Below are 25,237 nucleotides of genomic sequence, written 5' to 3' on the forward strand. Positions count from 1 at the left end.
GCACACTGCTCATTGGGTCTTGTTAGTTAGATCTGCGTGCATGTGCCACATGTGTGACCTGGAATCATAAGTAACTCAAAGAAGCACAGGGATGATCCCGGAACATCAGATCAACGGAAGCTTATTTCCATGGCATCCCAACTTCGAGCTCATCTCATGCCCTATGAAGCCCAGTACAACAAAGAACTCCCTTTGTAAGTATCCTCGTAATCGGCGTCTACCTATAGCCAATCTCAGCATGCTTCGTCCGAACAGTGCTGAAGTGTACATCGAAGGATGGCCAACGCATACGAATCAGCATTTCCAAGCACATGTCACAGGCACGATGTCTCCTAAGCATATCTGAGTGATTAACATTGCATATCCTTAGATCTTAAAGATCCAGTAGGCATATAACAAGTAAACAATGTGGGGAAATTAGTCCGAGTTTCTTCCTATCTCTCTATGGGATTTGTGCCAGGGCCGAACTATCACACACGGAACTTTAACCGTCGTGATCAATCACCTCTTGGTTGCAGTGTGCTCGTTCTGAATCAAGCTCGTCGCTTACTTTATGAGTACTTATTTGTCATTCTTGCCGTTTTTGGACTTACTTCACCCTGTTTTCACTTTTTTTTCAAATCTTCCTTGCTCCTGCTACATACGGTAGACCGAGTTAGATTTGCTTCTCGCCACATGATAGCGAGTGACTGCTTTCTCAATTCCTCTTGGTTCCATTTCGAAGCGGTGACTCGTATTTATATATTGTGAACCCGCTCCTTCCACTGCAAAGTACCCTTCTCTTCAAACATACTCTCACCTCTGAACCTTTCAACTTCTCAAGCTCAGTAACCTCAATACTTCTCAGCTACTCCCGAGCAAGATGGCCTTAATCACGGATGAAATATCTCTTCCATTCATTCTCAAAGCCTTTGCGTGGGCCTTTGTTCCAGTGGGCACTCTCATTCTCCCAGCCATTTCATGTTCATCCACTAACAAGAACAACAGTACTCCATAATATGCGTCATATACAACATATTCCTTCACCCCCTCAAGCACTATCCTGGCCCTCGTCTCATGGCGTCTAGCCGCCTTCCCATTTTCTTCTTGGTCTTGATTGGCAAATCAGTCAATACATTGGAAAAGCTGCACGCAAAGTACGGCCCAGTGGTACGCGTGGCTCCGGATGAGCTCAGCTTCACCGCCGCAAGCGCCTGGAAAGACATCTACTCGAGTAGTGCAGCTTGGCCCCTCGCTATACCCCGCAATATGGTGTTCTTCAGGGCTATGGCAGGGGAATATGGTTTTCATTCTTTGGTCACCGCCAACAACCAAGATCATGCCAGACTGCGACGTTTGTATTCCCGGGCCTTCTCGAAGCAAGCACTGGCTGCTCAGGAGCCTTTGATAATCCAGCATATTGACAAGTTGATCAAGAAGCTACATGCTGAGAGTGATCAGACATCCAAACCTGTCGACATCAACATGTATTTGAACCTGGCCCTTTTTGACATGATCAATGACCTTCAATTCGGGGAACCACTTCACTTATTAGATGATACAACCCACCGGGCCTTTGCGCGCGCCTCACTAATTATAGTACCCAGTGCCGCCGTAATCCAAGCACTAGCAGACTTCCCTCTGGCCAGGATCATCCTCAAGCCGATTCTTCGCGAGGTATTCAGAATGCGACGACTCTACTTTTCCACAACGGACCAGAGGCTCGAGAAACGACTGGCATCGAACTCATATCGCGCAGATATCGTGCAGTTCCTCACAGATGCCAAGTCAGATAACATATCTCTAGAAGAAATACAGGCCAATGCACCACTCATGAATATCGCAGGATCTGGGACATCTGCGGTGGCTTTGAGCGGCCTGATCGCCCATCTTCTCCTTGCCCCACACATACTCAAAGAGCTGCAGAATGAGGTTCGTTCAAAGTTCAAGACCAGTTCCGACATTACTATGAAGAACATGGTCGACATGCCCCTTCTTGATGCCTGCATTAAGGAAGTCCTCCGTGTGTTCCCGGCTGTTCCTGTCACTCCTGGGCGCTTGGTTCCGTCTCCCGGGGTCACTATAGCTGGGAAGTGGGTTGCCGGTGGCACTCGTGTCTACGTTACTCCTCTTGCAGCTTTTCATTCTACGGATAACTTTCACGATCCGGATACTTTTGCTCCTCAGCGATGGTACAATACAAAGGAGGAGAACAGTTTCGCGTCTAAGGATGTTAAGGATGCGTATAAGCCGTTTTCTGTCGGCCCTTATAATTGCATTGGTCAATAGTAAGTCCAACACCCATTTCGCCCTGTCCTGTTGTTTCTTGAATATATCTTTTACTTTGATCTCTCTGTCCGAGAAGTCAAGGAAAGCACTGACCTTTTACTAGCATGGCACACTACATCGTGTCACTGTTCATATGCAACTTGCTTCTGCACTTTGATTTGGAGATCGCTACGGATCCCAAGACTTGGCTTTCGAACCAGAGGGCCTGGATCGTGTGGCACAATCCACCTCTGAATATCAATCTGAAGCCGATCAAAGCATAAGTTGCTACTGGTCTGGAAACTAGTGAAACGCTTACGAGTGGAACTGGAGAAGCGGCCCAGCTGTGGTTCGGAATAAGCTCACGCACGTGATATATCTAGTGCTGATACTGAATGAGCTTTAATACTTAATTATTTTTTTTACTATTAACTCGATATGTAACAAACCGAGGAAATAATCTCATTAACACAAATACCTCCAACAATCTATCTTTAATGCTGAAACTCTAGGCATTGTAAGACACGAATAGCTGATTCCGCGTCAGAATGAGGGGTTCATCAAAACTGGTCTGATGTTAGATCATCTTTCGACTTAAATGAGGGTTCCTCTGAGCAAATCATAGTAACTAGGGTCCCAGCTGACCTGTCTTCCTTTCTGCGGCCCGTTGCGTGCCGGCAGCCGGGCATCTCATGATATAGAATATTCGTTGGGTATAAACAAGACTGACTTAATGATCTTTACGTTCATCATCGACTTTACTCTGGTTGTACTATTGTTCTGCTGCACATATTGACATATGTTTCTTGAATATACACACATACTATGTGTACATTTCATATATATATTTCCTTCTACTTACAACGAGACTTTCTCAGAATTTATTACACTGCACATATTAGCACCAATACGACAATCAAGACAGATTTCACACAGTCGGATCGTCCCAAATCTAGCCTTGTCAATGCTCGGCTGTACATCTTAGCTTTGCTCAGGGTTGACATCCTGGTAACAATTTCCGATGTGTCCCACCAAGCTCTGCGGCTGAGGCAGGGGCTCAGACGGAGATCGGCATCCAACTCAGAGGACTAAACCCCAATAAGCTAGTGCGGCGATGACCATTGCTGTATCAGGATTAGGGCACCCCGCAATTCACACCCGAACATCTCGATTGCCTGTTTGGGTTTGGTTCATCGCTGAGAGGATAGTTGTCGCAAGGCTTTGTTCGGGTAGGATTGAGTCAGGGTCATCACATTGTTACTGATAGGATTTTAGGATCACTTATCTATAATTATTCGAGGGGTGAAATTTTTGTTTATGAATGTGACGCGATGTAGTATGTAGTTATGATAAGTATAATACCCCGAAATAGATAAATTCGCTCTGTTCATGTTAAATAGTTAGGGCAAATACATGAGTAGTACTATACATACTCAATTGTCACTCTGTACATTGTACCAAGACAATCGACGTGTTTCACCAAAGCTTGCCTGAGTATGAGCCTATCATATATCTAAGGCAGACTTGACCCGCCCCCAAATCGACCCATAATAGGTGGAACACCAGGGATACTTTTTATGGTTAAGATGTGACAGCGGAGTAAGGCGCAGCAAAGAAAAGCTTTTGCCAAACGAGGTGACCAATCAGCTGTTGATCTTCAGTGGTTCTAGTGCTGACGCGGCCCTTGTTTTATGGGGTTGGGCGGGTGAGGTCCCTAGCACGTATACATTTGCGGGCCATTTTCTTATCGCCGAGGGGAGGGAGGGGAGGGAGGGGAGGGAGGGTGGTGGGCAAGGGTCTGTATAAATATGTCCTATCTATCTGTCTGGTTTGAATGCTTGATCAAAATCTTTTAAGTTTACATCTTTGACTTACTGCGAAATATACCCCTTTAATTGAAATTGTCTTTCTTTGTTCATCATGGGTTACTTTATCCGTCAAGCCAGTGCCGGGATCGGCCTCGTCTCAGAAACTGTTAAAGCCCAAAAAGCGAAGCATCATGAAAAGAAGCAGAAAGAGAAACAGCAACAACATGCGGAAGGGGAATCTTTGTCTCCTGTTGAAGAGACTGAAAGTTTGGCACCTTCATATCATACTGAAGATGGGGGACATACACGTCCTTCGATGCAGAATGCTCGTCCTTCTATGCAGAACAACAGCCCTCCTCCTCCCATGGAGAATAACTATCCACCGTCCCATAACGCCTATCCTCCTACACAGCATGGCCAACCTCCGATGCAAATTAACTATCCTCCCATGAATAACGGCTATTCTCCGCCTATGGGGAATAACCATTCCCCAGCGCAAAACGGTCATCCTCCTATGCATAACAACTACCCTCCTCCGATGGAGAACAACTACCCTCCAACCTACAATACTTACCCTCCTGCTCAGAATGGTCAACCTCCTATGAAGAACAATTATCCTCCACAAAACAGCTACCCCCCTCCTATGGGGGACAATTATCACCCAATACCAAATGGCCAGCTTCCAATCCAAAACAACTACCCTCCCATGGAGAACAGCCATCCCCCGACCTACACTGCCTACCACCCTTGGGAACATGGTCAACCACCCATGCAAAACACCTACCCTTCTACAGAGAACTGCTATCCACCGCAAAGTAGCTATCCTCCCACAGGAAATAGCTACCCTCCAACACACAACGAGTACCCTCCCCCACAAACATCCAGAGAAGTGAGCGACTCGCCCAATTCCACCGAAAAACCTCCCTCTCCCAAAGACGAAAAGTCTACAACCAAAGCCCACGAATACGATCAAGACTCCGTATATTCACGAGAAGACGACGAAGTCGAAAAAGACATCGAGCGCCAATGGGAACTGGACGAAGCACAAGACCACCTCCGTGGGGTAACTTACCCAACCACACCCCCACCCGATCAAGACGACGCCGACTATAGCATGAAACTAGCGGAATCCTTTGTCCGGGAGTATCCAGTCCCTCTTAACTGGAGCTACTACGACACAAGTGTAGAGTTTGGCCCTCCGAAGCTCGATTATCCCGTTGTTCTGCCTCAGCGTCGGCCGAAGGATCGACAGCGTGGATTTGTGCGCGCCTATGCACCCGAACTTGAGAAGTTCGGTATCGATCAGAAGATGTTCCTCGATTATGTCGACAATGCTAATAAATCCTGTGTCGGGTCGCAGTGGTTTCAAGTTATCAATCTGGCTAACAATGTGGGAGGATACTTTGTTAGTCCTACGGTTGGGTTTGTCATGGGTATTGTGGCTGATGCGGCCGTGAGGATTGGTATGGCTGTCGATGGGAGACGAAGGTTTGTTTCAATTTCCTAACCCACCACCCCTTCTCTCTCCTATACACACACAGATGCTAATAAGTGAATGATTATAGATCCGGAAACTTCTTCGACAAAATCAACAAAGACTTCTTCATGCCGCGCGGCCTCTTCTGCCTGCTTATGACTTACGCCCCGGAATCAAAAGAAGCCATCCTCGACCTCGACATGAACAACACCATCACCTCCGCCCGAACCCCAGAAAAGGGATTTCACCGAATCAAACAAAAATACCAAACAGCCAACGCGACAGCAAACTCCACCTTCGACCAATTCTCCCCTCTCATCTTCCCCGACTTGCACAATCCGGATGTCGACGAGGCAACGAAGAAAAAGTACGAAGTCTTGCTGGGGAAAGTGCATCGCGCGATGGAGGGAGTTGAGGAATACTATGATAAGAGAGATCAAGCTAAATTTGTAAGACCTCTTTATATCACATCCACCCCTGGCAACAGCCGATCTAATATAATATGATGTATCCAGATCGCCAAAAACCCCGAAAGCAACCTCGCCATGGGCCGCAAGCCCGAATTCACCTCTCGATACGCAGACCCCACCAACAAAGCCGCCAGCGGATCTCTACTTGCCATGGCCACGGGAGGAAAATTCACCGATGATACGATCCTCGGCTGGATGGGTATCGAGGGACGATCTGCTCGGGGAGCGAAACCGTCCTTCTTCGGTGGTCTTGCTGATGCTGCGCTGAAGAAGGCAAGAGGGGGAGATAAAGAGGCTGAGAAGGCTCGCGCGGAGGGAAAGCCTGTTCCTCATCAGAGTACGAAGGGGTTTGTGGGCGGTGGGTTGAATAAGTTGTTGAAGAGGGTATGTTCAAAACCCAACCACTTTAAGTTTTTTTTTTTTTTTTTTCATTGAGTTGGGGCTGATTGCTAACGTTGGTTTAGAAAGTTATTTACATGATGATTGTCAATATGCCGAGTGAGGAGGAGATGAGGAGGGCGAGGGAGATTATTTATTAGATTAGCTATATTGATTGATTGATATCCGGGTTGGGTTTTGGCGTTGGGGATAGATACTACTACTTTATAACTGAGTTCGAAGTTCTTCATGTTATTTTATATCAGATCTCTATCCTACCGAATAAGAAACAGATGAGTCTTTAACTGAGACAGTGTTAAGTAAAAGCAGTAGGAGAAGTAAAATCTCGAGACTTTGACCAACAATGAAAACAAGCTCGCTTCTCAATTGAACCGTTCGTGCATACTATAATTCATATCATATAGGAATCCGGCCGTACCTTAATAGTAACAGAAACCTCTCCCTGCAGAGATTCCGAACATTTCGCATTCACCAGTAGGTATTCACTACGGTATTCAATCTATTATATTATCTCTTTTGAAGTACTAGTCGTGCGATTGATATCCATGGAGCAAAGAATGAGTCTAGTGAGTTTATTTTTGTCTGCTGAAGGCTCCCTTGTCTACATCAGTAGTTGACAAGAGGCTTCTTCTTCTTCTTCTAAGGGACTTCAATGAGAGGTTGATGATACTTTGAGGGATTTGAGATCAAGATGTATATTTTACTATTGGTACTATAGTCAGGCCGTGTTGTTCCATGATACTGTGCAAGCACAATCATGGTAATTAGTAGAAGGGACTGGGTATCTTTTTCGTCAACGTACTATCATCGTTTTGATATCGCATGGGTGTTATGGAAGTCGATACAATGGTAGAGAGGAAGTAGACAATGTCTTCGAACTGTACAATCTACAATGCATCTCAGGGACCACAGATAGAGAAATAAATATCAATCAATTGTATACGCACACTGCCATGCAAGAATGTCTCGTCACATCACACAGCATAACACACCACAACACAACACCAACACTCCAGCCAGATGAACAAATGAAACAGGCAATGTAATGCACCATATCTGTAACCAATCTAACGTGACCTATCCAGCTAGGCTCTCCCGAACAATAATAACAAAGCTTGTGTCTAGAATCTGACCGTCTCTATTGCTCTTCACCAGTTATCATCCCATCCACCTTCATCTGTACTCTTCCTTGCCGTCGCGGACGAGCCCGCCCCCGTGCCAGTTGTTGCAGACGACGCAGCTGCAGACGAAGTCGAAGAAGCGCCAGCACCACTAGGCCCCGTCTTCATCGCCGCAGTGCCAATGGCACTCGACCTGGATGCGGTTCTGCGGTGGTTATCCTGCGCTGCGACCGAAGAGAATGAGTCCCAAAAGTCCTTTCTTTCCGGTTCAACACGGCCTCTCCGTGCCGCGGCTGCAGCTGCAGCTTCGTCGGGTCCTTCCACGAAACGATGGAAATGGTCCGCTGCGCCACGGACGCCGTGTTGCATGTTTTGGCCGAGGGTGGCGGCGTGAACGCGCGCTTGTGCTGCAAGGTCGGATTCTGCTATCTAAATGATGGAAGAAGTCATCAGTTACTGGCACATAGCGAATGGAAATGAAGAATGGATGGGAGTGTACCGTCTTCGCAGTAGGCTGGATGTACGAGTCATTGACTGTCTTCGCGCTCTTCCCTACAGTCGTTGCAAACCATCCGAAGCCCTTCGTCAACGCACCCATGGGATCCTTCTGGAAATCATCGAATCCTGGAATTGCCGCCCCGCTACCTGACTGTTTGGGCGTGTTTGTAACCGGCATTCCGCCCCCAAATCCGGTAAACTTGCCTCCCTGCGATGGAGGTACCGATTCCGAACGCGAGGAGTTTTCGTTACCCAGTCGAGCAAAATACGCCTCGTTGCGTTCCTTCTTGCTCATCTCCGGTACTCCGTCGTGCGATGCTGGGGATCCGGTCCGGGCAACGAGGGGCGTGCTCGACCGAGATGTCGGTTCCTTATTCTTCGGTTGCTGCGGTTTGGGTTGGCCCGGAACGTATTCTCTTCCTTCGGCTTTCGCAGCCAGTCTCTCCTTCCACTCCTCGCCCACCTCGCCCTCGTATCTCTCTTTTATGGTGGAGTCTTCGAATGTGCGACCTTCGGATTGCGTGATGGGATGGGAATCGAAGAAATCCTTCCACGGCTCGTTGCCACCGTGCTCCATGCGGAGAATCTCGGAAGTCTTGAAGGCGTCCATGGTGATAGAGCGGACGAAGGAGATGTGAACACCTAGGCCGCGGTGGGTGCCGGCGCAGTTCAAGCAGATGAAGGTACCGAACTTAGGGGATGCCTGTGTGTAAAGTGTGTGTCAGTGACGGTTGTATGTGGGCGTATTGTCGGTAGGTACGGTTGCGCGAATCGTGGCGAGAGTGCCGCGCACGTCTGAGGATGGAGGACTCATACCCATTGAGGCGAAGGGGCGCCGCAGTCGCAGCATTTATCGTTGCCATTGGTTTTGGAGAATTGGAGGAGCTAGAGGGGGAGAGCAGATCCGGGGAAGTCAGCGTGTGTTGTCCAGGCTCCGACGTCGACACGGGGACAGTGGCAGAAACAGGAGATGGAGGGGTGACGATGGCATACCTTGGCCCTCGTCTCCGGATCGACCTCCCACATTCGCGACATGACGAGTCAAGGATAATAAGAGCAGGAAGCACAGATGAAGGTCGGGAATAAGACGGGCAGCAATTGCTCAATGCTCCCCAGCCCCTGGATGCGGTGAGAGATCGGGGAGGTTCAGCAGCGAGAAAGAGAGGGGCCGATCGGAGGGGAGAAGAGGCACTACCCTTAGCTTCTGTTAGTCTCTCCACCCGCCAGATGAAACTCAACCTGTCGGGTCCACTTAACAGTAAAAGTAGATATTGCAACAGGCGAAACGAGTGAGGCTGTGTATGAAAGTTGAGAAGGGATGGTAGTGTCCAGGGTGTAATTAATGGAAGGCGGGATTTGGCTGCCGAGGATGCGGCCAGCAGTTCCACTCGCTGCTGTCAGTCCCATGGCTCCAGCTCAGCCAACTGTGGTACCCATTGGGCTTCAAACGGCATCTCAACACAACAAGGTGAAGATCCACTGCTTCCGTGTTTATGTGTTCTGCTTTTTATGAATGACGCTATCAACATCCGGGAAAGTCAGTTTTCTCACTGCTGTATCTGGAGAAAAATCAGTAATATCAGTGACGGTGACTAAGGTTGAGCAATTTTCGATCGACTGTGACTTTGGCAAGCCTTCAATACGTTCTGTTACAGTAGTAGATGACCATGGCATGAAAAGCAGAGTAGTGTGGAGTAGAGGGGCCGAGACCTTGTGCAATGCCTTCTACTATCGGGATTTTGCTGGTTCATGCTGTGTAGTGGTTAGTTGCAGCGATCTCTTTGTTCGAGCTGACCTCATTCCAAGACCCCTTCAGCCAGTGTAGTGTATTGGCGAGAGGAGAGTTCCCTGTTGGTTCATCTTGGGCGATAAGATGTGTCGCGATGGATTTCACAATTGCACGAGCACGAAGTTCAATTAGCAGGCCCCTTCTCAGACATTTGAAGCTTGCTATAGGTTTCCAAGGTTCGTGATTGAATCAACGAATATTTGCTGGCAATCCTCATGTCTGTGCAATTACAGAAAGCAAAGCATTTCTCACACACGATCGGTCTGCCGAGCAACTGAGAGTATGTGCACAGCTTTCACTAGGCTGATAACTAGAGCCATTTGGTGATTTTGGAGCGACATTATGTCTCATTCCATGTAAATTATAACCTATCACAATTCTATAGTATAGTCAGTAGCTGTCAGTCACTTGAGAGGTTGCAGCAAGGAGACGGCAAGATAAAGCGATCAATGGTACGGAGTAGTCAAAACGCTCGAGCCACAAGCATTCTCATATGACACTATTGACACAACTAGTGCTTATGCTGAAATCAAGCAACTCAATCCGTAAAGCATGAGTCACTTCGACAAGGTGATTTCGCCAGATGGTGGCATTATTGACTCTTGAAGGTTGGATCCACCGATAAGGAACCACATTTATGGCTGGCAATTGAAATGACAGGCACCAAACTTCCCCAAAATTCAGGCTGCCCCCCAGCAAATAGCGTGGTTCCGGACTCCGGCGGGCGCTAGCCAGGCCCGACCGTTGCCTGCTTTGTCCCTTGCCGCCGGAGAGCTTATTTACCCTCTTATCTCTCCTCTTCCTCCACAAGCCTCACCCAAGTGACTCAACACTTCACAGCTCACACCACCGTAATCCAGCACCTGAATATCCGCAGCAACTTGGTTGTTATCATGAGGACATCCCATCTTTTGCTCCTCTGGAGCACTGCAGGAGCTTTGGCTTCCCCGCACCCGCAGCCAGACTCGCAAGTAGTTTTCGCCGCGGATCGCGAGGTCCCAAAGACTACACTCGGCGAACACGTCGTGGACGAGGCCATCGTCTCGGCCTTGAACACTTATTCCGACCCAGTTGCTGCGATGGTGTCTTTACGTCCTGAAACTGCAGCTCTTCTGGCTGAACCTCGTCTCTTGCACATTCGGGGCGAACAGAAGGCGGAATGGATGACTGAAGGCGACAAGTTGCGCCTCCGCCAACGCGGTCAGAAGTTCATAGACATCACCGATCATCAGGACTTTTACGCGGAGCAAGCGATGGCTTCAGTTTCTGGGGATCCCAGTAAGTCTTTCTTCTTGGCACAGTAATTCTTGTTAGACTAACGCCCTCAGACCTTCCCAAGCTGTCCCATAAAGGTCTCGTGAAGCCGTTGTTCTCTCAAATTGAGACGCAACGGATGCACGATGTCCTGCAGCACATGACCTCCTACTACAACCGATACTACGGCGACTTTCACGGCGAACAGAGCTCTGAATGGCTGCACGACCATATTGCTGAGGTATTTCCTCCCCTACAGCCACGATCCTTGGGCATGAACTTACTGAACCAAGATCATCTCCAACTCGCCTTTCCGCACCCACATCTCTCTCGAATACTTCACCCACCCTTTCCCCCAATCTTCAATTATCGCACGCTTCGAGCCTAAAGTCCGCAGCTTCTCTCAACCTTTGACCATCATTGGCGCGCACCAAGATTCGGCCAACTATCTCTTCCCGCTGTTGCCTGCGCCTGGCGCTGATGATGACTGCTCCGGCACTGTCAGTATCCTCGAGGCTTTCCGCATTCTGGCTGAGAATGGTTACACGCCCAAGGATGGGCCTGTGGAATTTCACTGGTATGCAGCTGAAGAGGGCGGGCTACTGGGCAGTCAAGCCATTGCGCGGTATAAGAAGGAGCAGGGTGCTAAGATTGGTGCCATGATGGAGTTTGTATGTCTTCCAACATTTTGTTCTTCCGTTTTTCAATATTAACATCTGCAAAGGATATGACGGCTTTTATTGCCCGTAATGCCGCCGAGACCATCGGCTTTGTTGCAACCCAAGCTGATGCAGCGCTCACAAACTGGACCGTCAATCTCAGTCGGGAATACATCTCCATTCCAGCGGAAGTCTATGAACTTGGCCCGTAAGACCCCAAAGGATCCCCAGAGACACGACAAGTGCTAATTGGCTTATTAGCAACGCTGGATCCGACTACATGTCCTACACCAAGCTCAACTACCCCGCTGCCTTTGCTTCTGAAGGCAACCCGCTCGCTGGGGGTTCTTTCCCGGGTGAAATGGACCCCTACGTTCACGGCATCAAGGATAGGATGGACGTTGACGATGAAACGGGCGTCTTCTCTATCGAAGTAAGTTGACCGCATTCCCACTGTCCATATCTTGCTGACGATTTGCTAGCACATGGCTCGGTTCTCCGAACTGGCTATCGCATTCGTTGTCGAGCAGGCTGGGTGGGATAATTCATGGAGGTAGAGTATAATCAGAAGTTATTTCTGCTTTGTATCATGTAGAGCTGCTATATAGTCAGTATATTTACAATGCATCAATATATTGATATTGAAGTACTTTGTCAGAATTGTGTTCAATCTGAGACTAATGCACCATAAATCAAGAAGTACACTAGTATCCATGACCAAAACAATATCCACGTACAGATACACCTCAGTACTAATCTGCTGCAAAACCAATACCATATGAATAAGAAAGTATCTATCGCACCATGCATTAAATGGATGACTAATGCCCCGATCACTCGAACAAGAATGTTTACACTACGCCCTTGTGATCTGCTACTTTATTGATCCCATAACCGTTATGATAAACATGCGCATATCTTCGCCCCCATTCAGGGCGATCCGGAATACCCTAGCAATATGGCCGAGAAAGATACTTCCAGCACCCCTCTCGAGCCGACATCATTCCCATCAACATCACTCCCAACCTCCTCTGTCTAACATCATCGGAAACCCACAAGATTTCTTCCGATATACCAGTGGACGATGGCTCTGGGACGAAAAGCAACAGCTCCAAGAAAGATACCGTGAATTCAACATCCTTGAACTGCAGAAGATTGCCATACAAGCATCATCTTCTGAATCATGTCTCAGCATAGCAAAAATAGGGGAAGGGTCATATAATAAGTCTTTCAAGCTCATCATGGACAATGGGAAGACGGTTGTCGCTCGGATACCAAATCCGAATGCTGGACCGGCATATTTGACGACTGCTTCTGAGGTTGCTACGATGGATTTTGTGAGTTGCTTTTACCTATTGGTCTGCTAATGTGCCCTTTCATGCTGTTTATCTGACTTGGGTTCTAGTTGAGGACCATACTTCACATTCCGGTTCCCGAAGTCCTCGCGTGGAACTCGGCTGTTAATTCTACGAACAGTATAGGGGCCGAGTATATCGTCATGGAACATGCGCCGGGAAGCAACCTTGCAGATGCTTGGACGGATATGGACCTTGAGCATAAGGTCCAGACGATGGAGGATATAATGAGCATCCAACAGAAGCTGCTATCATTAAGGTTTTCTGCGTCCGTGTTCATATGGTCAAGGGAATTAATTTTGTATGGCTTCTAACTTCAGCAGATACGGTTGTATTTTCTATAAGACAGACGCGCCCCCTGGATCTCAACCTGCAATTGTCGTTGGAGACAACTATCCACCTGAAGTCGGGCAGAATATCTCCGAGAAGTTTTCATCGGACCAGTTGTAGATCCAGCCTTCTGGAGCAATGGACGAGAAAGTATGGATATCGATCGCGGACCATGTACGTCTCCTACTCCCTTCCTATCCCAAGCTACCCTACTCATCGGAGCAGGGACTTCCGCACTCGCCTACATACAAGCCCTCGCCAATCGAGAAGCGTCCTGGATTGCTAAACACGCTAAATCTCGCTCCCAAAACGATCCTTTATTCACCTCCATTAGTCAAAACAATCCTGCCGAACACCTTTCCCTTCTTCAGAAGTACCTAACCCTCTCTCCCAATCTAATCCCACACGACAACGACATCACAGGGTCATTCCTATGGCACACCGACCTCCGCACCCCCAACATCTTCGTCGACGACACCGGCCACATCACCAGTATAATCGACTGGCAAAGCACCTGGACAGGCCCTTTATTCCTCGAAGGCCGTCACCCGCATTTTCTTGACTACAACGGAGAGATAATCCTCAAACCACCTAAGAACTTCAAGCACCTGGATGAAGATACCCAACGGGACCTCCGAGACCAGATCTCCAAATCAATTCTCCTATACCTCTACGAGAAAAACACCTCGAAGAAGAACCCACTCCTCGACAAAGTCCTCCGATACCCAAATTGCAAGATATTAACCCATCCGATCCACTTCGTGGGAAACACATGGGATGGAGATATCTTACCACTACGGGAATCATTAATTCAGATCCAGGAGTAAGTGTCGCCATCCCCCCATACTACTGACACAATACTGACTAAACCACATCCAAAGAGACTGGACTTCCTTAAAACACACCACAAAAGAATGCCCCATCACCTTCACCCCCTCTGAAATCCACCAACACCATCAAGACAGCGAAGGATGGAACGAAGTTCAGGATTTCTGGGACGCAATGTCCGGCATCCTCAGTAGGGACGGCTGGACCTCGCACGAGACATACGATCAGGCGGTCTCTATCTATTCTCCACTACAGGCTATTGAAAGGGGATCTTCTTCTTCCCAACCAATAAATAAACCAATATAATATACAATAAATTCCAAATCCTACGTCTATAGCCAATCAACCAACCAATCAACCCAAAGCTCCAAGCACAACTGTAGTAATATCACATTTACTGCACCCATTGGAAACCACAAATCTGGCAGTACTGGTGACTGCAATGATGTGGTAAATTGTAATCCAGTGCCATATTAGTAGCTACTAACTGAACTAGTGATAGGGACTGGAGAATCTCCGTATTGATCGCTGTGTGATTGATTAATTAACATTCCTTTCCTCTCCCACATTGGCGGTACTTATCCAGGCTGGGTTTACATACTAGTATTACTCCGTACTGGTGACTAAGGACTTTAATGTGGGGAGGTGGCATACGCGATGTTTCTGTTACTACGGTGCATAGTTAGATCTATAGAATCCAGAGTATCTAGTGAGAACTATCAAGTAGAATGAAGCGAAGAATGATTGGATATTCATGACTGACTACGGGCGTGGAAAATACTACGATAAACACATGCACAAATACTACAAGGCCAGCCTTGCGGCTAATCATAAGCTAAATAAATATTGCTAAGATACAGTGTGGCAGAATGGCAAGATTCGTGAGCAAAGGTCAGGTTCCGTCAGACAATCACATTACGGCATTTTCATCTCCAACAACGAATCCCTTTCGGGTATCCGGATATAACATATAAAGAACCCCCTAGGACCAGATCAAATAGGAAGAATAGTCAAAGGTTTTCGGCTTTAGAAATTTTCCTTTCTGCTCTTGCGCCTTTCTCCCCATGCGGAAAAGAAATTGGCCTCCTGCCGACGCCCACTATGAAAAACCATGCAGATGACGGGTCCCGACTTCACCTCCTCCAATCGATCCCCCGAGTTTCCACGGGGGTGTGTTCGTTCAGGTGGGGAACGAGATTGTCATTTAAGCAGCAGCGGGAGCAGCGTTCTCCTGAGCCGGAGTTTCAGTCGCCTGCTCAGTAGTCTCGGCCTCAGCAGGGGCGACAGCGTCGTCCTCCTTGCCGGGGCTGTCGATGGCGACCTTGACGGCGATTTCACGACCCTCGATCTCCTTGCCGTTCATCTCCTGAACAGCCTTGTTCTGGAGCTCCTCGGAGCCCAGGGTGACGAAACCGAAACCACGGCCCTTACGGCGCTCGTTGCGAGCCTGGAGCTTCTTGATCATGAAACGGGGAATGGGACGAAGAGCAATCTTGGCAGAGACGGGCTGGTAGTCGGCAAAGATCTCCTTGAGCTGGGGGGGAATTAGCAGGTTTCTGTGTTTTGTGACTTCATCGTCCGTACCTTGTCTTCGGTCAGGTCATAAGGAAGGTTAGCGACCATGACCTTGGTCTTGGAAGGAATACCATCCTCGGGAGGACCGCGCTGCTTCTGGGGACGAGGAGCACGGGGCTTACCGGCCTGCTTGGACTCGGCAGCAGCAGCGGTCTCGTTCTGGTTGGTGACCTCAGTCAGAGGAGCAGCCTGACCGGGAACGTTGGTGGGCTCAGCAGTCTCCTGACCGTTCTGAACTGGGGCCTGCTACATGGGATATTAGCATTCAATTGGATGGGGAATAAATGACGAGTCACTTACAGAGCGACCAGCACGGGGCAGACGGCCTCCACGGCCACGACCGCGACCGCGGCCACGGCCACGGCCACCAGCCCTCTTGCGGCCCTCGTTACCGCTGGCACCCTCACCGCCACTTGTAGCACCCTCGGCCTTGGCCTCGGCGGGCTCGGGCTTGCGGGCAAGCTGCACAGAGACCTTGCGCTGGAGGATCTCCTTTCCAGACAGCTCCTCAATAGCAGCGGTGGCCTCCTGGGCAGTGGCGAGGTCCACGAAGGCGTAGCCAACGGGACGGTTGGTGCGAGGGTTCACGGGGATGGAGACGCTCTCACTGTGAAAGAGCCATTGTTAGTTTCGGTGTTACTTCCCGCATAAGAATGTAGGTAATCAAGGGGGTTTCAGAGATGGAGCTCTGAAGAATTGGCGTGCCTGCAGTAGTAGTCACATACCACTGCTGCGCGGTATTACCGTCGGATGGCAGCAAGGGGTGTAGGAAACGTGGCTCTCGCCGGCCCCCCGAATCGCTTGGACCAGCCCAACGGAGCTTAGACCAACCGGGAGGTGAAAGGCCAGGTGGAACAATAACAAAGCAAAGCAACTCGAAAGACTTACATCTTGTAGTTCTTGAAAAACTCCTTCAGCTCCCCCTCAGTGGTCGCATAAGCGAGGTTCCCAATGTACAACCGACGTCCTTCATCGGCACTGGCAGCGGCAGCGTCCGTGGACTGCGCAGGGGCGGGAGCAGTGCCGTTGGTAGTAGCCTCGGGGGCGGTAGTGGCGGGAGCAGAGGCGACGTTGTCGGTAGTGTTCTCGACGGCAGTAGACATCTTGATGGCTGAGGACGCAACGGAGTTGAGCGTGGAGAGAATTGAACGGTGGTTTGAGTTGCGCGCGGGGAAGTCTTGACCGGGTTTGTGTGCGGTTAAGACAAGGACTCAGGAGTAGCTAAAGGCTGCCTGTACTTGAAATTCCTTGAAGCAAGTGGGAATGGGAATAGCTTGAAGAGGGGGGGAGATAGGAGGAAAAGGGTAGCTTGGTGCCCTAGATACGAGAGTTGACTTGGGGGAAATCTGGTATTGAAATTGATGAAGATTTACCTTGAGAGGAAGGATGAAGTCGACGGGGGGGGGAAAGGAGAAGGTGAGAGAAAAAGGGCAGGCAGCGAGGGCGGTGGCGGGCCTATGCCGAAGGGGGCAGGTTTCTGCCTGAAGATGCCTGGATCAGCCCAGATCTGCCTGAAGATGCCTTGGAGCTGGCCAGCCGTACCAGTTCCGTACGACGCTAGACTGTATTGGGGTGCCCGACGTGGACTTTCCGTCCGGCGGTCTGGGCGGCCCTCAGGCACCTTCCCTGGAGCAGTTTAGACGCGATGGAGCAGCTGGAGCCCTTTGCAGGGGATCTGACATCACCGGTTGTTGACTCACTCCTTCATGAACCTTCTTCGATTAACACTAGTGGTTGTTGGGGAGAAACATTGTTGCTTCCCAAATCAGAGCCATTCTGAAAACCCCCTCCCACGTGAAATACTACACTCCCAAAAAAAAACAAAACAATGACAATGATTTGTAGGGAATACACCTCCTCAAATTTACAACACAATGGTATCATTACTGACTAGCTAATTGACCTGCAGTCGCCAATTCATCATGAGCATTAGTCAGGCTGCCCGCGAGCCCCATCCCCACTTGCCAACCAACTTGTATCTGGCCAGATCGCCCTCTCCCGTCATCGCCACTCCATCCATTTCCACCCGGCAGTTCCCCCTTCGTCCCAATTAGTTGCTCCCCCCTGTTTGTTGATGATGGTCGTAGTAGTACCGGCAATATTTCGCCCAATTGAGGCTTCAATTCCTTGACTGTCACCACCCATTTTCTTTTTCTTGTAGCTCAAACATGGGGTCTGGGAAAGGCTCGATCAATCAACTGCAGAGTGTCGTCTGTCACTCCTGTATGCATCCTGCAAACCCGATTTTCCCCCCTGCAGCCGAGACATCAAGCACATGACGCACCCCGTCAATCACCCTTCAACCAATCTATTTCCGTTCCACGAAATCGCCCGACTCCCGCCCAATCCCAAACAATTCCCCCATGATGTTCTACCTGCAACTGCCCGGGAAGTTCCATTATTGGCTTCGAAGTATTAGCGACCTGTGTTTTGAACAGTAGGGGATATATATTTTTGCGCGCCATGCGAACATACATCAACACTGAGTATCCTATCTTTGATGGTTATTTGTTTTGACTTATCATATCACCATACTAATTAAAATTTTTTTTTGGCATTAACCTCTTCACTTGTCAGCATGTTTGGGCAAATTATTTGGTACTGCCTGTCCACATGCAACTTTTAGTTTCAATTTCCCCTCTTTACCCCTCTCACTGTTCGGATCCTTTCAACAAATCCGGTAGTAATATCTCATTTCTATATCATAACGTCCCAGTTACACTGCAGTCTTATACTTCCTTGCACGGGTAAGAGCCAAACCATTCAATACCTGGTCCCTTAATGATTACCACATCGCTGGAAATTGCAGTAGCTGGTAGCAAAAGAAGCATATCGTAGAAATAAACTCAAGGATCTTCCTTTCCGATAACCTATCACCTAGTTACTTGTACTCTGTAGTTAGGTTAGCGTTCAAGATAGCGTGCTTATCGGCAGCTGTCCGCATATTTGCTTCTGCCGTTGTTTCTTTCGTTGGCGTCGATAGTATTTTCTTTTTGTCCTTTACGAGACTGAGTGTGGGTCGGTCTACCTGGACATATTAATAGAACATCTATACATCTTCACTGATGACAGTGTAATTTTACTACTGCCCAATCTTCCCAACTTGGGCACTATAGTACCCCTATAACAAGAGCACCTTCGATGAAAGCCGAGGAAACATGTCCACGTATTTTCGCTCATAAACATATATATTCTTCGTCAAGAATTGAACGAGTTACTGTGGATGTTGGGGAAAAAAAGAGAATTCTGGTGCTGGACAATAACAACTGATTGTTAGTGGGTGCTTCTAGGAAAGACAGTATTGTAAGTACCCTGCAGAGGCAGAGAAGACCAGTGAACTGCGACAGATTATTTCTGATATAGAGTAGAAGGTCGTACAATTCAAGTGGTTAGGTGACAGATAGCAGTGCGACAGACCCTAGATTTAGTCTGGTTATGAGGATGTCTTCGGCTATCGGAGCTGTGCGTTGTCCACTAGAACCTCCTTATGCACTAGATATGCAATGCTGAACTTGCAACGGACGATGTCACAAACCCTGTCTGGTACCATAGAGCCAATGAACGAAGACAGGCCCTTGGGTGCTGGTCTTGTCTTAATCTCCGATAGGAACACGCCGCGTCTGATAAGAAAAAGCGAATGTAAATTTTCAACTGTAAGTATACAGATCATTTCACTACCAAAACCGATTTAGAACTCTGGCCGGCCCTGCGTGCCTTACAACGTGCCCAAGAAAAGTCACGGCTGGCCGCAGCGCACTCTGGAGGATAGTTGAGCAAGTGATCTCTTCAATCACTCACTTTTCTTCAAATCTCGTTCCAACAAAGGCAACTCCGAGGAGACAGCACACGATTCCGCATCGCTATTAGACCAATTGATTATGGAATCTCAGCCCCTGCAACAAGCAGAATTTCCTGCTCAACGCTGTGGACATTGATTGAAACACAGCGAGAACTACTCAGCTTATGAGGTTCTATTATGTGCGCGCCCTTGAAGGATTAGGTGGCCACATCATATGTTGACAGCACATAGTACACTGCAGAACATGGGTGGGATGCTGTTCTATGCATAATCTCTGATCAAGATGGATGACTCACTGATGAAGGATAATATAACTTCCAAGTGCACCACTCGGCTCTTTCGAGAATATATGAAGCCCTTCTTCGGTCACCGGATACACTTTTGGCTGGGTTCAGAGCATGAACCTGAGTCCTGACATCCACCACCGATAAGTGCTGGCGGAGTATTGTTCTTCTCAGACGCTTTAGTCGAACGTTCCAAATTCAATGCATACAGAAAGAATCACGGCCTGGTAAGCTGAAGCCCTCATAGGATACTCAGAGTTATCTACAATCGTCATAGGGCGGCTGGCTGACTATGTATTCGCAAAATTGCAGTCAGAACTATAGCACTTCCTTATATCTCCGGCGGGAACGAGAGTTGCCACTCTAACATTAGTGGATGAGAACAGAACTGGACCCCGCATCGGCACTAGAGTGGGAACTAAATGCTGACCCTTGCATATGCGCTGAACCAGAAAGAGGTTTAGCATGCTTTTGAGATATGTTTCAGTTCCATAATCTCCATCATGATTTTAAGGTGGTGGTTCACTCTCCTAACAAAATATGGACAGATCCTCGGTTCTGTCGGACTTACCGGATTTTGGGGGAGTTAAGCGGTCATCAACTTGATACTCCCCGCGGCTAGCGTGTAAGCTGCCCGCATAGGCGATCTGTGGTACCATAGTATCTACACTGGAGGCAAGAAGTTACAACTTCACAAAACAGTGGAAACTCGAATCCCAAGCTGCGAATCAATTGCTACAATGGATACTCGGCAAGAGAAAGGGTCCATTCCGAGCCCGTGCCGGACTGTCCAGGATCCACCCGGAAGCAGAGCCATGGGCGATGTCATGACCCTACAGCTGTTCCTATAAGAACTGCTTCCAGTCCTACCTGCTTAACATTAACAGATTCTCAAGATCCACACAAGATTATAGCATTCAACACTACCAACATCCTTCGTCAAAATGGTCAAGACACTTCCCTTCCAAGACATTCAGGTTCCGTCGCCTGGCTTCGGTGCCATGGGCCTCAGCTTCGGCTTGGGCTACAACCTCAGTCTTGAAGAAGCAGAGCCCGTTCTGCTGAAAGCTATCGAGCTTGGCTGCACTTTCTGGGATACTGCTGTGAGTTTAGCCCATCAAATCCTTACGTAAGATGTGAAAGCCTAACCCATTGGACTCAGGTTATTTACCAAGCGGGTGTGAACGAAAAACTTTTGGGAGATTTCATTCGCAAGCACAATGTGCGCGACAAGATTTTCAGTATGTACATGTGTCACCCAGTGATATAATTAAGTACTGACCGATGCAGTTGCCTCGAAGTGCGGATTTAAAGTCGAAAACTTTACCGTCACCAACTCTGCCTCACATATCAAGGAATACATTGAAGGAACTATTCAACGACTAGGCTTCACGCCTGACCTATACTACCTCCACCGTATCGATCCTAGTACGTATTATACACTCACGTACTCTTTCAGGCTGGCTGACTCAAGACAGACACCCCTCTTGAGGAGTCCATCCCAGCTCTGGATGAGATCCGCAAGGCAGGCAAGACCAAGTACATCGGTCTTTCAGAATGCTCCGCTGCAACGCTGCGTAAAGCCAACTCGAGTAAGTATTACTGTCTGGACTTTATAACTACTCAATGCCTAACATTCCCAGTTGCCAAAATCGACGCCGTGCAGGCCGAATACTCAGCCTTTGAGACCCTGCACGAGACGGACGGTCTGATCGACACCGCCAAGGAGCTGGGAGTGGCCTATGTGGCCTACAGTCCTCTAGGACACGGCTGGCTTGTGGACGACTTTCCCTTCAAGACGCCCGAAGACTTTGCGCCTGACGATTTCCGTCGCGGTTGTAAGTTGCCTTGCCCATTCAGAATTAATTCTTAGTTATGCCTACTAAACGTGGATAGCCCCCAAGTTCCAAGGTGAAAACTTCTACGCCAACAAGAAGATCGTGGATGAGATCAAGAAAATCGCAAGCAAGAGAGGCTGTTCGATCAGCCAAGTGGCCCTGGCGTGGGTTGCTGCTCAAGGCATGATTGCCATTCCCGGCACAACCAAGGCGCACCGGTTGGAGCAAAACTGGGCTTCTCGGGAGATCGACTTGACCGATGAGGAGAAAGCCGAGATGCGCAAGATCATTGAAGCCGCCAAGCCGCAGGGAAATAGATATAATGAGCGTCAACAGGCTATGGTTGGGCACTAAGCGGAGCCGGGGTCTTTTGGGTGGGGATGTATATATTTTTGTCGAGTCAGATTAAGCCTCTGTTGATAACTGAGGATTGAAGGCTATTGCAAGGGTAGAGAATTGAATGAATATACGATTTGTGTATAGCATCAATACTGTTGCAACAAGGCCAGATTATGGAAATTCTTTGTGATTCAGTAGTGGAGGATTACGAGAAGGCCCAAAGTGTTGACGATTGGGGATCCAGCAATGGGAGACGCACGGTTGTTGCCCAAGGCAGTCCACGGGGGGCTAGACCGCAGTTGGACTGGACGGTGCCAAGTTGGTGAACTGACTAATTTATTATCTTTGTGCTTCAGAGGATTGCAGCTCACAGAATAGATTTTCAGGTTATTATATACACCGATGCATAAACCAAGATGTGAAAGAACAGCGCACAGCTGCAAGTTTCATCCACTGGAGGAACAAGAAAGACCCCCGACAAGCCTTGGAGGATCGACGAATCCACTTGGAAACTAACTACTAGTCAGTTAACTAAGGAAGGTGGTGATGCTGACTGGCTTAGTCACGACGTAACCACGGCAGCTTCCTTTCCTGGCAGCAAATCCCATCCTCCAATGAATAAATTAGCCTTTGCGGCCCCTTTCGTTTTCACTTTCCATCCTTCGCCTCTTGAATATTTTTACCTTTCCTTTCCTTCCCCTCCTTTCGTGAAACCACATCGTCCATGTGAGATTCTTCGTGCACGCCGTCTTCAATGGACCCCATCGAGCCCGTCAACGGCTCGCCCGATCCCCACGAAGGCCAGCCACCGTCGGCCACGCCCTCCCCCGGACCGACGTCATACCCCCGACAACGTGCGGCCTCGCTGCGTTCTCGCCGCCCGTCCATTCGCCTCCAACGCCTGCCCTCGTTTGAACAGGCGACTTTGTCCACGCCCCGGTCACAGCCATCGCAACAAAATGGCGATACCAGCAGAACTCCTGGAGTCGCTCTGTCCCCTCTTCCTTCTATCCCAGCAGCTTCCGCTGAAGACGAGTCATGGCAGGGCAACCGCCGTCGCAGCAACTCGGAGCCCCGACCTGGGCGATGGTCTACGCCCAACCCGGCTGCTCTGGCACGGGTGACCACGGGCGGCCAGATGCGCCCGGTACAAGAGGAGGCGTCGAGCCCGATCGTTTCCTCCACGTCAAACCAGCGTATGCCGGAGGATGTCCCTCCGCTACCAGAGATACCGAGACGGGGGAGTCGAACCCCCATGCGATGGGCAAGTGGAGTGGGTGGAAACCGGTTCACGCGCAATCGCGCGTCGACGGTCAGTGGAAGTGCTCCGGCTCAAAACCATGAGGTGGACGACGAATATCGCTCTCATATTGTTGATGTCCTGGACGTCATCGGTAAGTTATCCACCATACCAAATGGTTTCGTGGTATAGCAGCCTAATATATTCCAGATCCGGAAGTGTCGGCCTTATCTACCCTCACGAATGTTCAAAATTCCTTGTTCATTCCTAATCTAGGGCCACTGTTGAATCGCAACCAGACTTATACGCTCTCACCGCCATCGCCTATGAGAGAGCTGGAATCGACAAGTGATGAGGAACGAGCGGATGAGATAAAGGAGCCTGAAGTTCGTCCATCTGTAGAGCATACCCTTACATCTGTTATCGGCGAGGGGGAGGAGCCTCGGTTTGCTGTGCTGCCTGAGGGCAGCAACCTTGCGGGCTGGAGCCCGGAAGAAATCGAAGAGCTTAATGACCATGTCCGGCACATGCTGCATTCTCGACGATCAAAGTTTAAGCGTTCGATGAAGGGTTTTAGAAAATATGTATCAAAGCGTGAGTGACGGCATTTTCAACTCAGTATTTGCTGCTGACGTTCTTTCCGCAGCTCTTGGATTTCTGGTTACCCTGTATGCCACACTCATCACACTTTTTGGTCTTGCCTGGGTACTCTTCCTCATTGGTACGTGACTGCAATTCCAGCGAATCATCGAGCAGAACACTAACCCATTATCAGGCTGGATCAACGTCGGAGGCAGGCAGTCCTACATTATTAATGTCATCGATAACGTCCTCGTAGCCCTCTTCGCAATCATGGGTGACGGGCTGGCCCCGTTTCGAGCTATCGACACCTACCACATGATCTTCGTAGCTCGATACACTTTCCTGACATGGAAGATCCGGCGCAAACGCCACCTCCCTGATCTCAAGAACAAGAACGACCTTCCATCACGACGAGAAACAGACGTCGACGTTGAACTCGGCGACACCCCGAAGGGTGAAGAATACGAATTCACCGTCCTCGATCCCGTGAGACAACTAAAGCTCATCCACCACCAAAACAAGCTTTCCAAATCTCACACCTTCTACAAACCCCACGAAACCTTCACCCACTACGCCTTTCCCATGCGCCTCCTCATCGCCATCGTCGTCCTTCTCGACTGCCACTCCCTATTCCAAATCGCCCTAGGCACCTGCACCTGGGCCATCAGCTACCACGTCCGCCCCTTCGCCCTAACCACCGTCATCCTCTGCTGCTCCATCTGTTGCAACATCACCGGCGGTGTCCTGATCATGATCGGCGACCGCATGACTCGCAAAAAAGACGTCGTCGAGCGCCTCTTCCGTCAGCAATTAACCGAAGAAGCAATGAAGAAGATCCGAAAGAAGAAGCGGAAAGAAGAGAGACGCAACGCCGAGAATAGCGGCGTCTCACGTTCCCATTCTATCTCTTCCCAGCGGAAGATGTCACTTTCACAACCGAGAGAAGACGAGTATGAATCATAAGATGATGCTATTCAGTTCAAAAGCACACGCACATCCATCTTGTTTGCTTGCACGTTTCACGACCTTTACGATGACTCCCATTTATATTAGCTTATTATCAATGATATCCCCAGCACCCTTATTGCTCTTGCCCTGTTATTTCAGTTTATATATCTGCTTCTACCGAACAAAAACACGATGTTCGGTTCGATATTGTCATAGATGATTTGATGGATGGCGATTTGTACTACTATCAATTCTATATATATGTCACGTGTGTATATTGTTACGAGCAGTTCGTTTGCTTGCTTGCTTTTCCTAACTGTGTTCCTGTCCTTTGGAGGACATTTGGATACATATCATGCGCAACTCGCTTGATGTGCATATACATTTTGCAAATTAT

The 25,237-nt window shown here is 48.9% G+C and overlaps 9 protein-coding genes across 9 annotated transcripts; 6 read left to right on the forward strand and 3 right to left on the reverse strand.

The window, feature by feature from the left end:
• Positions 1-862: 862 nt before the first annotated feature.
• BO88DRAFT_474148 (cytochrome P450) lies at positions 863-2,531 on the forward strand (the record flags this gene model as incomplete). The annotated part of the gene is made up of 3 exons (XM_025711795.1): positions 863-931; positions 988-2,267; positions 2,372-2,531. The coding sequence occupies 3 exons, from the start codon at positions 863-865 to the stop codon at positions 2,529-2,531; spliced, it is 1,509 nt and encodes a 502-aa protein (XP_025558223.1).
• A 1,636-nt stretch (positions 2,532-4,167) lies between these two features.
• Positions 4,168-6,623, forward strand: BO88DRAFT_491385 (uncharacterized protein; the record flags this gene model as incomplete). Its single annotated transcript, XM_025712853.1, has 4 exons — positions 4,168-5,543; positions 5,621-5,981; positions 6,048-6,386; positions 6,467-6,623. 4 exons carry the CDS (start codon positions 4,168-4,170, stop codon positions 6,539-6,541), a joined length of 2,151 nt encoding a protein of 716 aa, XP_025558224.1. The 3' UTR covers positions 6,542-6,623.
• A 714-nt stretch (positions 6,624-7,337) lies between these two features.
• On the reverse strand, positions 7,338-9,345 carry BO88DRAFT_408383 (GTPase-activating protein GCS1). Its single transcript, XM_025707695.1, has 4 exons — positions 9,014-9,345; positions 8,837-8,905; positions 8,022-8,723; positions 7,338-7,951 (listed from the first exon to the last, which is right to left on the reverse strand). Exons 1-4 carry the CDS (start codon positions 9,053-9,055, stop codon positions 7,550-7,552), a joined length of 1,215 nt encoding a protein of 404 aa, XP_025558225.1. The 5' UTR covers positions 9,056-9,345; the 3' UTR covers positions 7,338-7,549.
• Positions 9,346-10,610: 1,265 nt separating this feature from the next.
• Positions 10,611-12,368, forward strand: BO88DRAFT_408385 (peptidase family M28). The gene is made up of 6 exons (XM_025707696.1): positions 10,611-11,087; positions 11,138-11,304; positions 11,357-11,734; positions 11,788-11,930; positions 11,984-12,155; positions 12,205-12,368. The coding sequence occupies exons 1-6, from the start codon at positions 10,703-10,705 to the stop codon at positions 12,277-12,279; spliced, it is 1,320 nt and encodes a 439-aa protein (XP_025558226.1). The 5' UTR covers positions 10,611-10,702; the 3' UTR covers positions 12,280-12,368.
• Positions 12,369-12,630: 262 nt separating this feature from the next.
• On the forward strand, positions 12,631-14,541 carry BO88DRAFT_474155 (phosphotransferase family protein; the record flags this gene model as incomplete). Its single annotated transcript, XM_025711796.1, has 6 exons — positions 12,631-13,059; positions 13,128-13,345; positions 13,401-13,505; positions 13,544-13,581; positions 13,633-14,230; positions 14,289-14,541. The coding sequence occupies 6 exons, from the start codon at positions 12,631-12,633 to the stop codon at positions 14,539-14,541; spliced, it is 1,641 nt and encodes a 546-aa protein (XP_025558227.1).
• Positions 14,542-15,293: 752 nt separating this feature from the next.
• Positions 15,294-16,913, reverse strand: BO88DRAFT_397187 (RNA-binding protein; the record flags this gene model as incomplete). The annotated part of the gene is made up of 4 exons (XM_025705268.1): positions 15,294-15,769; positions 15,820-16,056; positions 16,111-16,417; positions 16,699-16,913. The coding sequence occupies 4 exons, from the start codon at positions 16,911-16,913 to the stop codon at positions 15,440-15,442; spliced, it is 1,089 nt and encodes a 362-aa protein (XP_025558228.1). The 3' UTR covers positions 15,294-15,439.
• Positions 16,914-17,020: 107 nt separating this feature from the next.
• BO88DRAFT_474160 (uncharacterized protein) lies at positions 17,021-18,754 on the reverse strand (the record flags this gene model as incomplete). Its single annotated transcript, XM_025711797.1, has 9 exons — positions 17,021-17,436; positions 17,523-17,586; positions 17,684-17,704; positions 17,979-18,031; positions 18,107-18,185; positions 18,341-18,344; positions 18,381-18,475; positions 18,600-18,606; positions 18,696-18,754. 9 exons carry the CDS (start codon positions 18,752-18,754, stop codon positions 17,180-17,182), a joined length of 639 nt encoding a protein of 212 aa, XP_025558229.1. The 3' UTR covers positions 17,021-17,179.
• A 1,845-nt stretch (positions 18,755-20,599) lies between these two features.
• Positions 20,600-22,108, forward strand: BO88DRAFT_178887 (aldo-keto reductase). Its single transcript, XM_025701719.1, has 6 exons — positions 20,600-20,996; positions 21,056-21,134; positions 21,184-21,321; positions 21,372-21,485; positions 21,537-21,731; positions 21,790-22,108. The coding sequence occupies exons 1-6, from the start codon at positions 20,838-20,840 to the stop codon at positions 22,083-22,085; spliced, it is 981 nt and encodes a 326-aa protein (XP_025558230.1). The 5' UTR covers positions 20,600-20,837; the 3' UTR covers positions 22,086-22,108.
• Positions 22,109-22,774: 666 nt separating this feature from the next.
• On the forward strand, positions 22,775-25,067 carry BO88DRAFT_408387 (uncharacterized protein). The gene is made up of 4 exons (XM_025707697.1): positions 22,775-23,464; positions 23,521-23,904; positions 23,957-24,031; positions 24,086-25,067. The coding sequence occupies exons 1-4, from the start codon at positions 22,825-22,827 to the stop codon at positions 24,853-24,855; spliced, it is 1,869 nt and encodes a 622-aa protein (XP_025558231.1). The 5' UTR covers positions 22,775-22,824; the 3' UTR covers positions 24,856-25,067.
• Positions 25,068-25,237: the final 170 nt, after the last annotated feature.

Source organism: Aspergillus vadensis (assembly GCF_003184925.1).
Source record: "Aspergillus vadensis CBS 113365 unplaced genomic scaffold BO88scaffold_30, whole genome shotgun sequence".
Classification (NCBI taxonomy): domain Eukaryota; kingdom Fungi; phylum Ascomycota; class Eurotiomycetes; order Eurotiales; family Aspergillaceae; genus Aspergillus; species Aspergillus vadensis.

Excerpts from the sequence above, each read along its gene's own strand:
- BO88DRAFT_408383 (XM_025707695.1), bottom strand. The coding sequence starts at position 9,055 with ATGTCGCGAATGTGGGAGGTCGATCCGGAGACGAGGGCCAAG. Across the intron at positions 8,906-9,013 it reads ATCCGGAGACGAGGGCCAAG|CTCCTCCAATTCTCCAAAAC; the intron begins GTATGCCATCGT and ends CTCCCCCTCTAG. Across the intron at positions 7,952-8,021 it reads TCCAGCCTACTGCGAAGACG|ATAGCAGAATCCGACCTTGC; the intron begins GTACACTCCCAT and ends TCCATCATTTAG.
- BO88DRAFT_408385 (XM_025707696.1), top strand. The coding sequence starts at position 10,703 with ATGAGGACATCCCATCTTTTGCTCCTCTGGAGCACTGCAGGAGCTTTG. Across the intron at positions 11,931-11,983 it reads GAAGTCTATGAACTTGGCCC|CAACGCTGGATCCGACTACA; the intron begins GTAAGACCCCAA and ends TTGGCTTATTAG. Across the intron at positions 12,156-12,204 it reads CGGGCGTCTTCTCTATCGAA|CACATGGCTCGGTTCTCCGA; the intron begins GTAAGTTGACCG and ends ACGATTTGCTAG.
- BO88DRAFT_178887 (XM_025701719.1), top strand. The coding sequence starts at position 20,838 with ATGGTCAAGACACTTCCCTTCCAAGACATTCAGGTTCCGTCGCCTGGC. Across the intron at positions 20,997-21,055 it reads GCACTTTCTGGGATACTGCT|GTTATTTACCAAGCGGGTGT; the intron begins GTGAGTTTAGCC and ends CATTGGACTCAG. Across the intron at positions 21,486-21,536 it reads GCTGCGTAAAGCCAACTCGA|TTGCCAAAATCGACGCCGTG; the intron begins GTAAGTATTACT and ends TAACATTCCCAG.
- BO88DRAFT_408387 (XM_025707697.1), top strand. The coding sequence starts at position 22,825 with ATGGACCCCATCGAGCCCGTCAACGGCTCGCCCGATCCCCACGAAGGC. Across the intron at positions 23,465-23,520 it reads TGATGTCCTGGACGTCATCG|ATCCGGAAGTGTCGGCCTTA; the intron begins GTAAGTTATCCA and ends AATATATTCCAG. Across the intron at positions 23,905-23,956 it reads TAGAAAATATGTATCAAAGC|CTCTTGGATTTCTGGTTACC; the intron begins GTGAGTGACGGC and ends TTCTTTCCGCAG.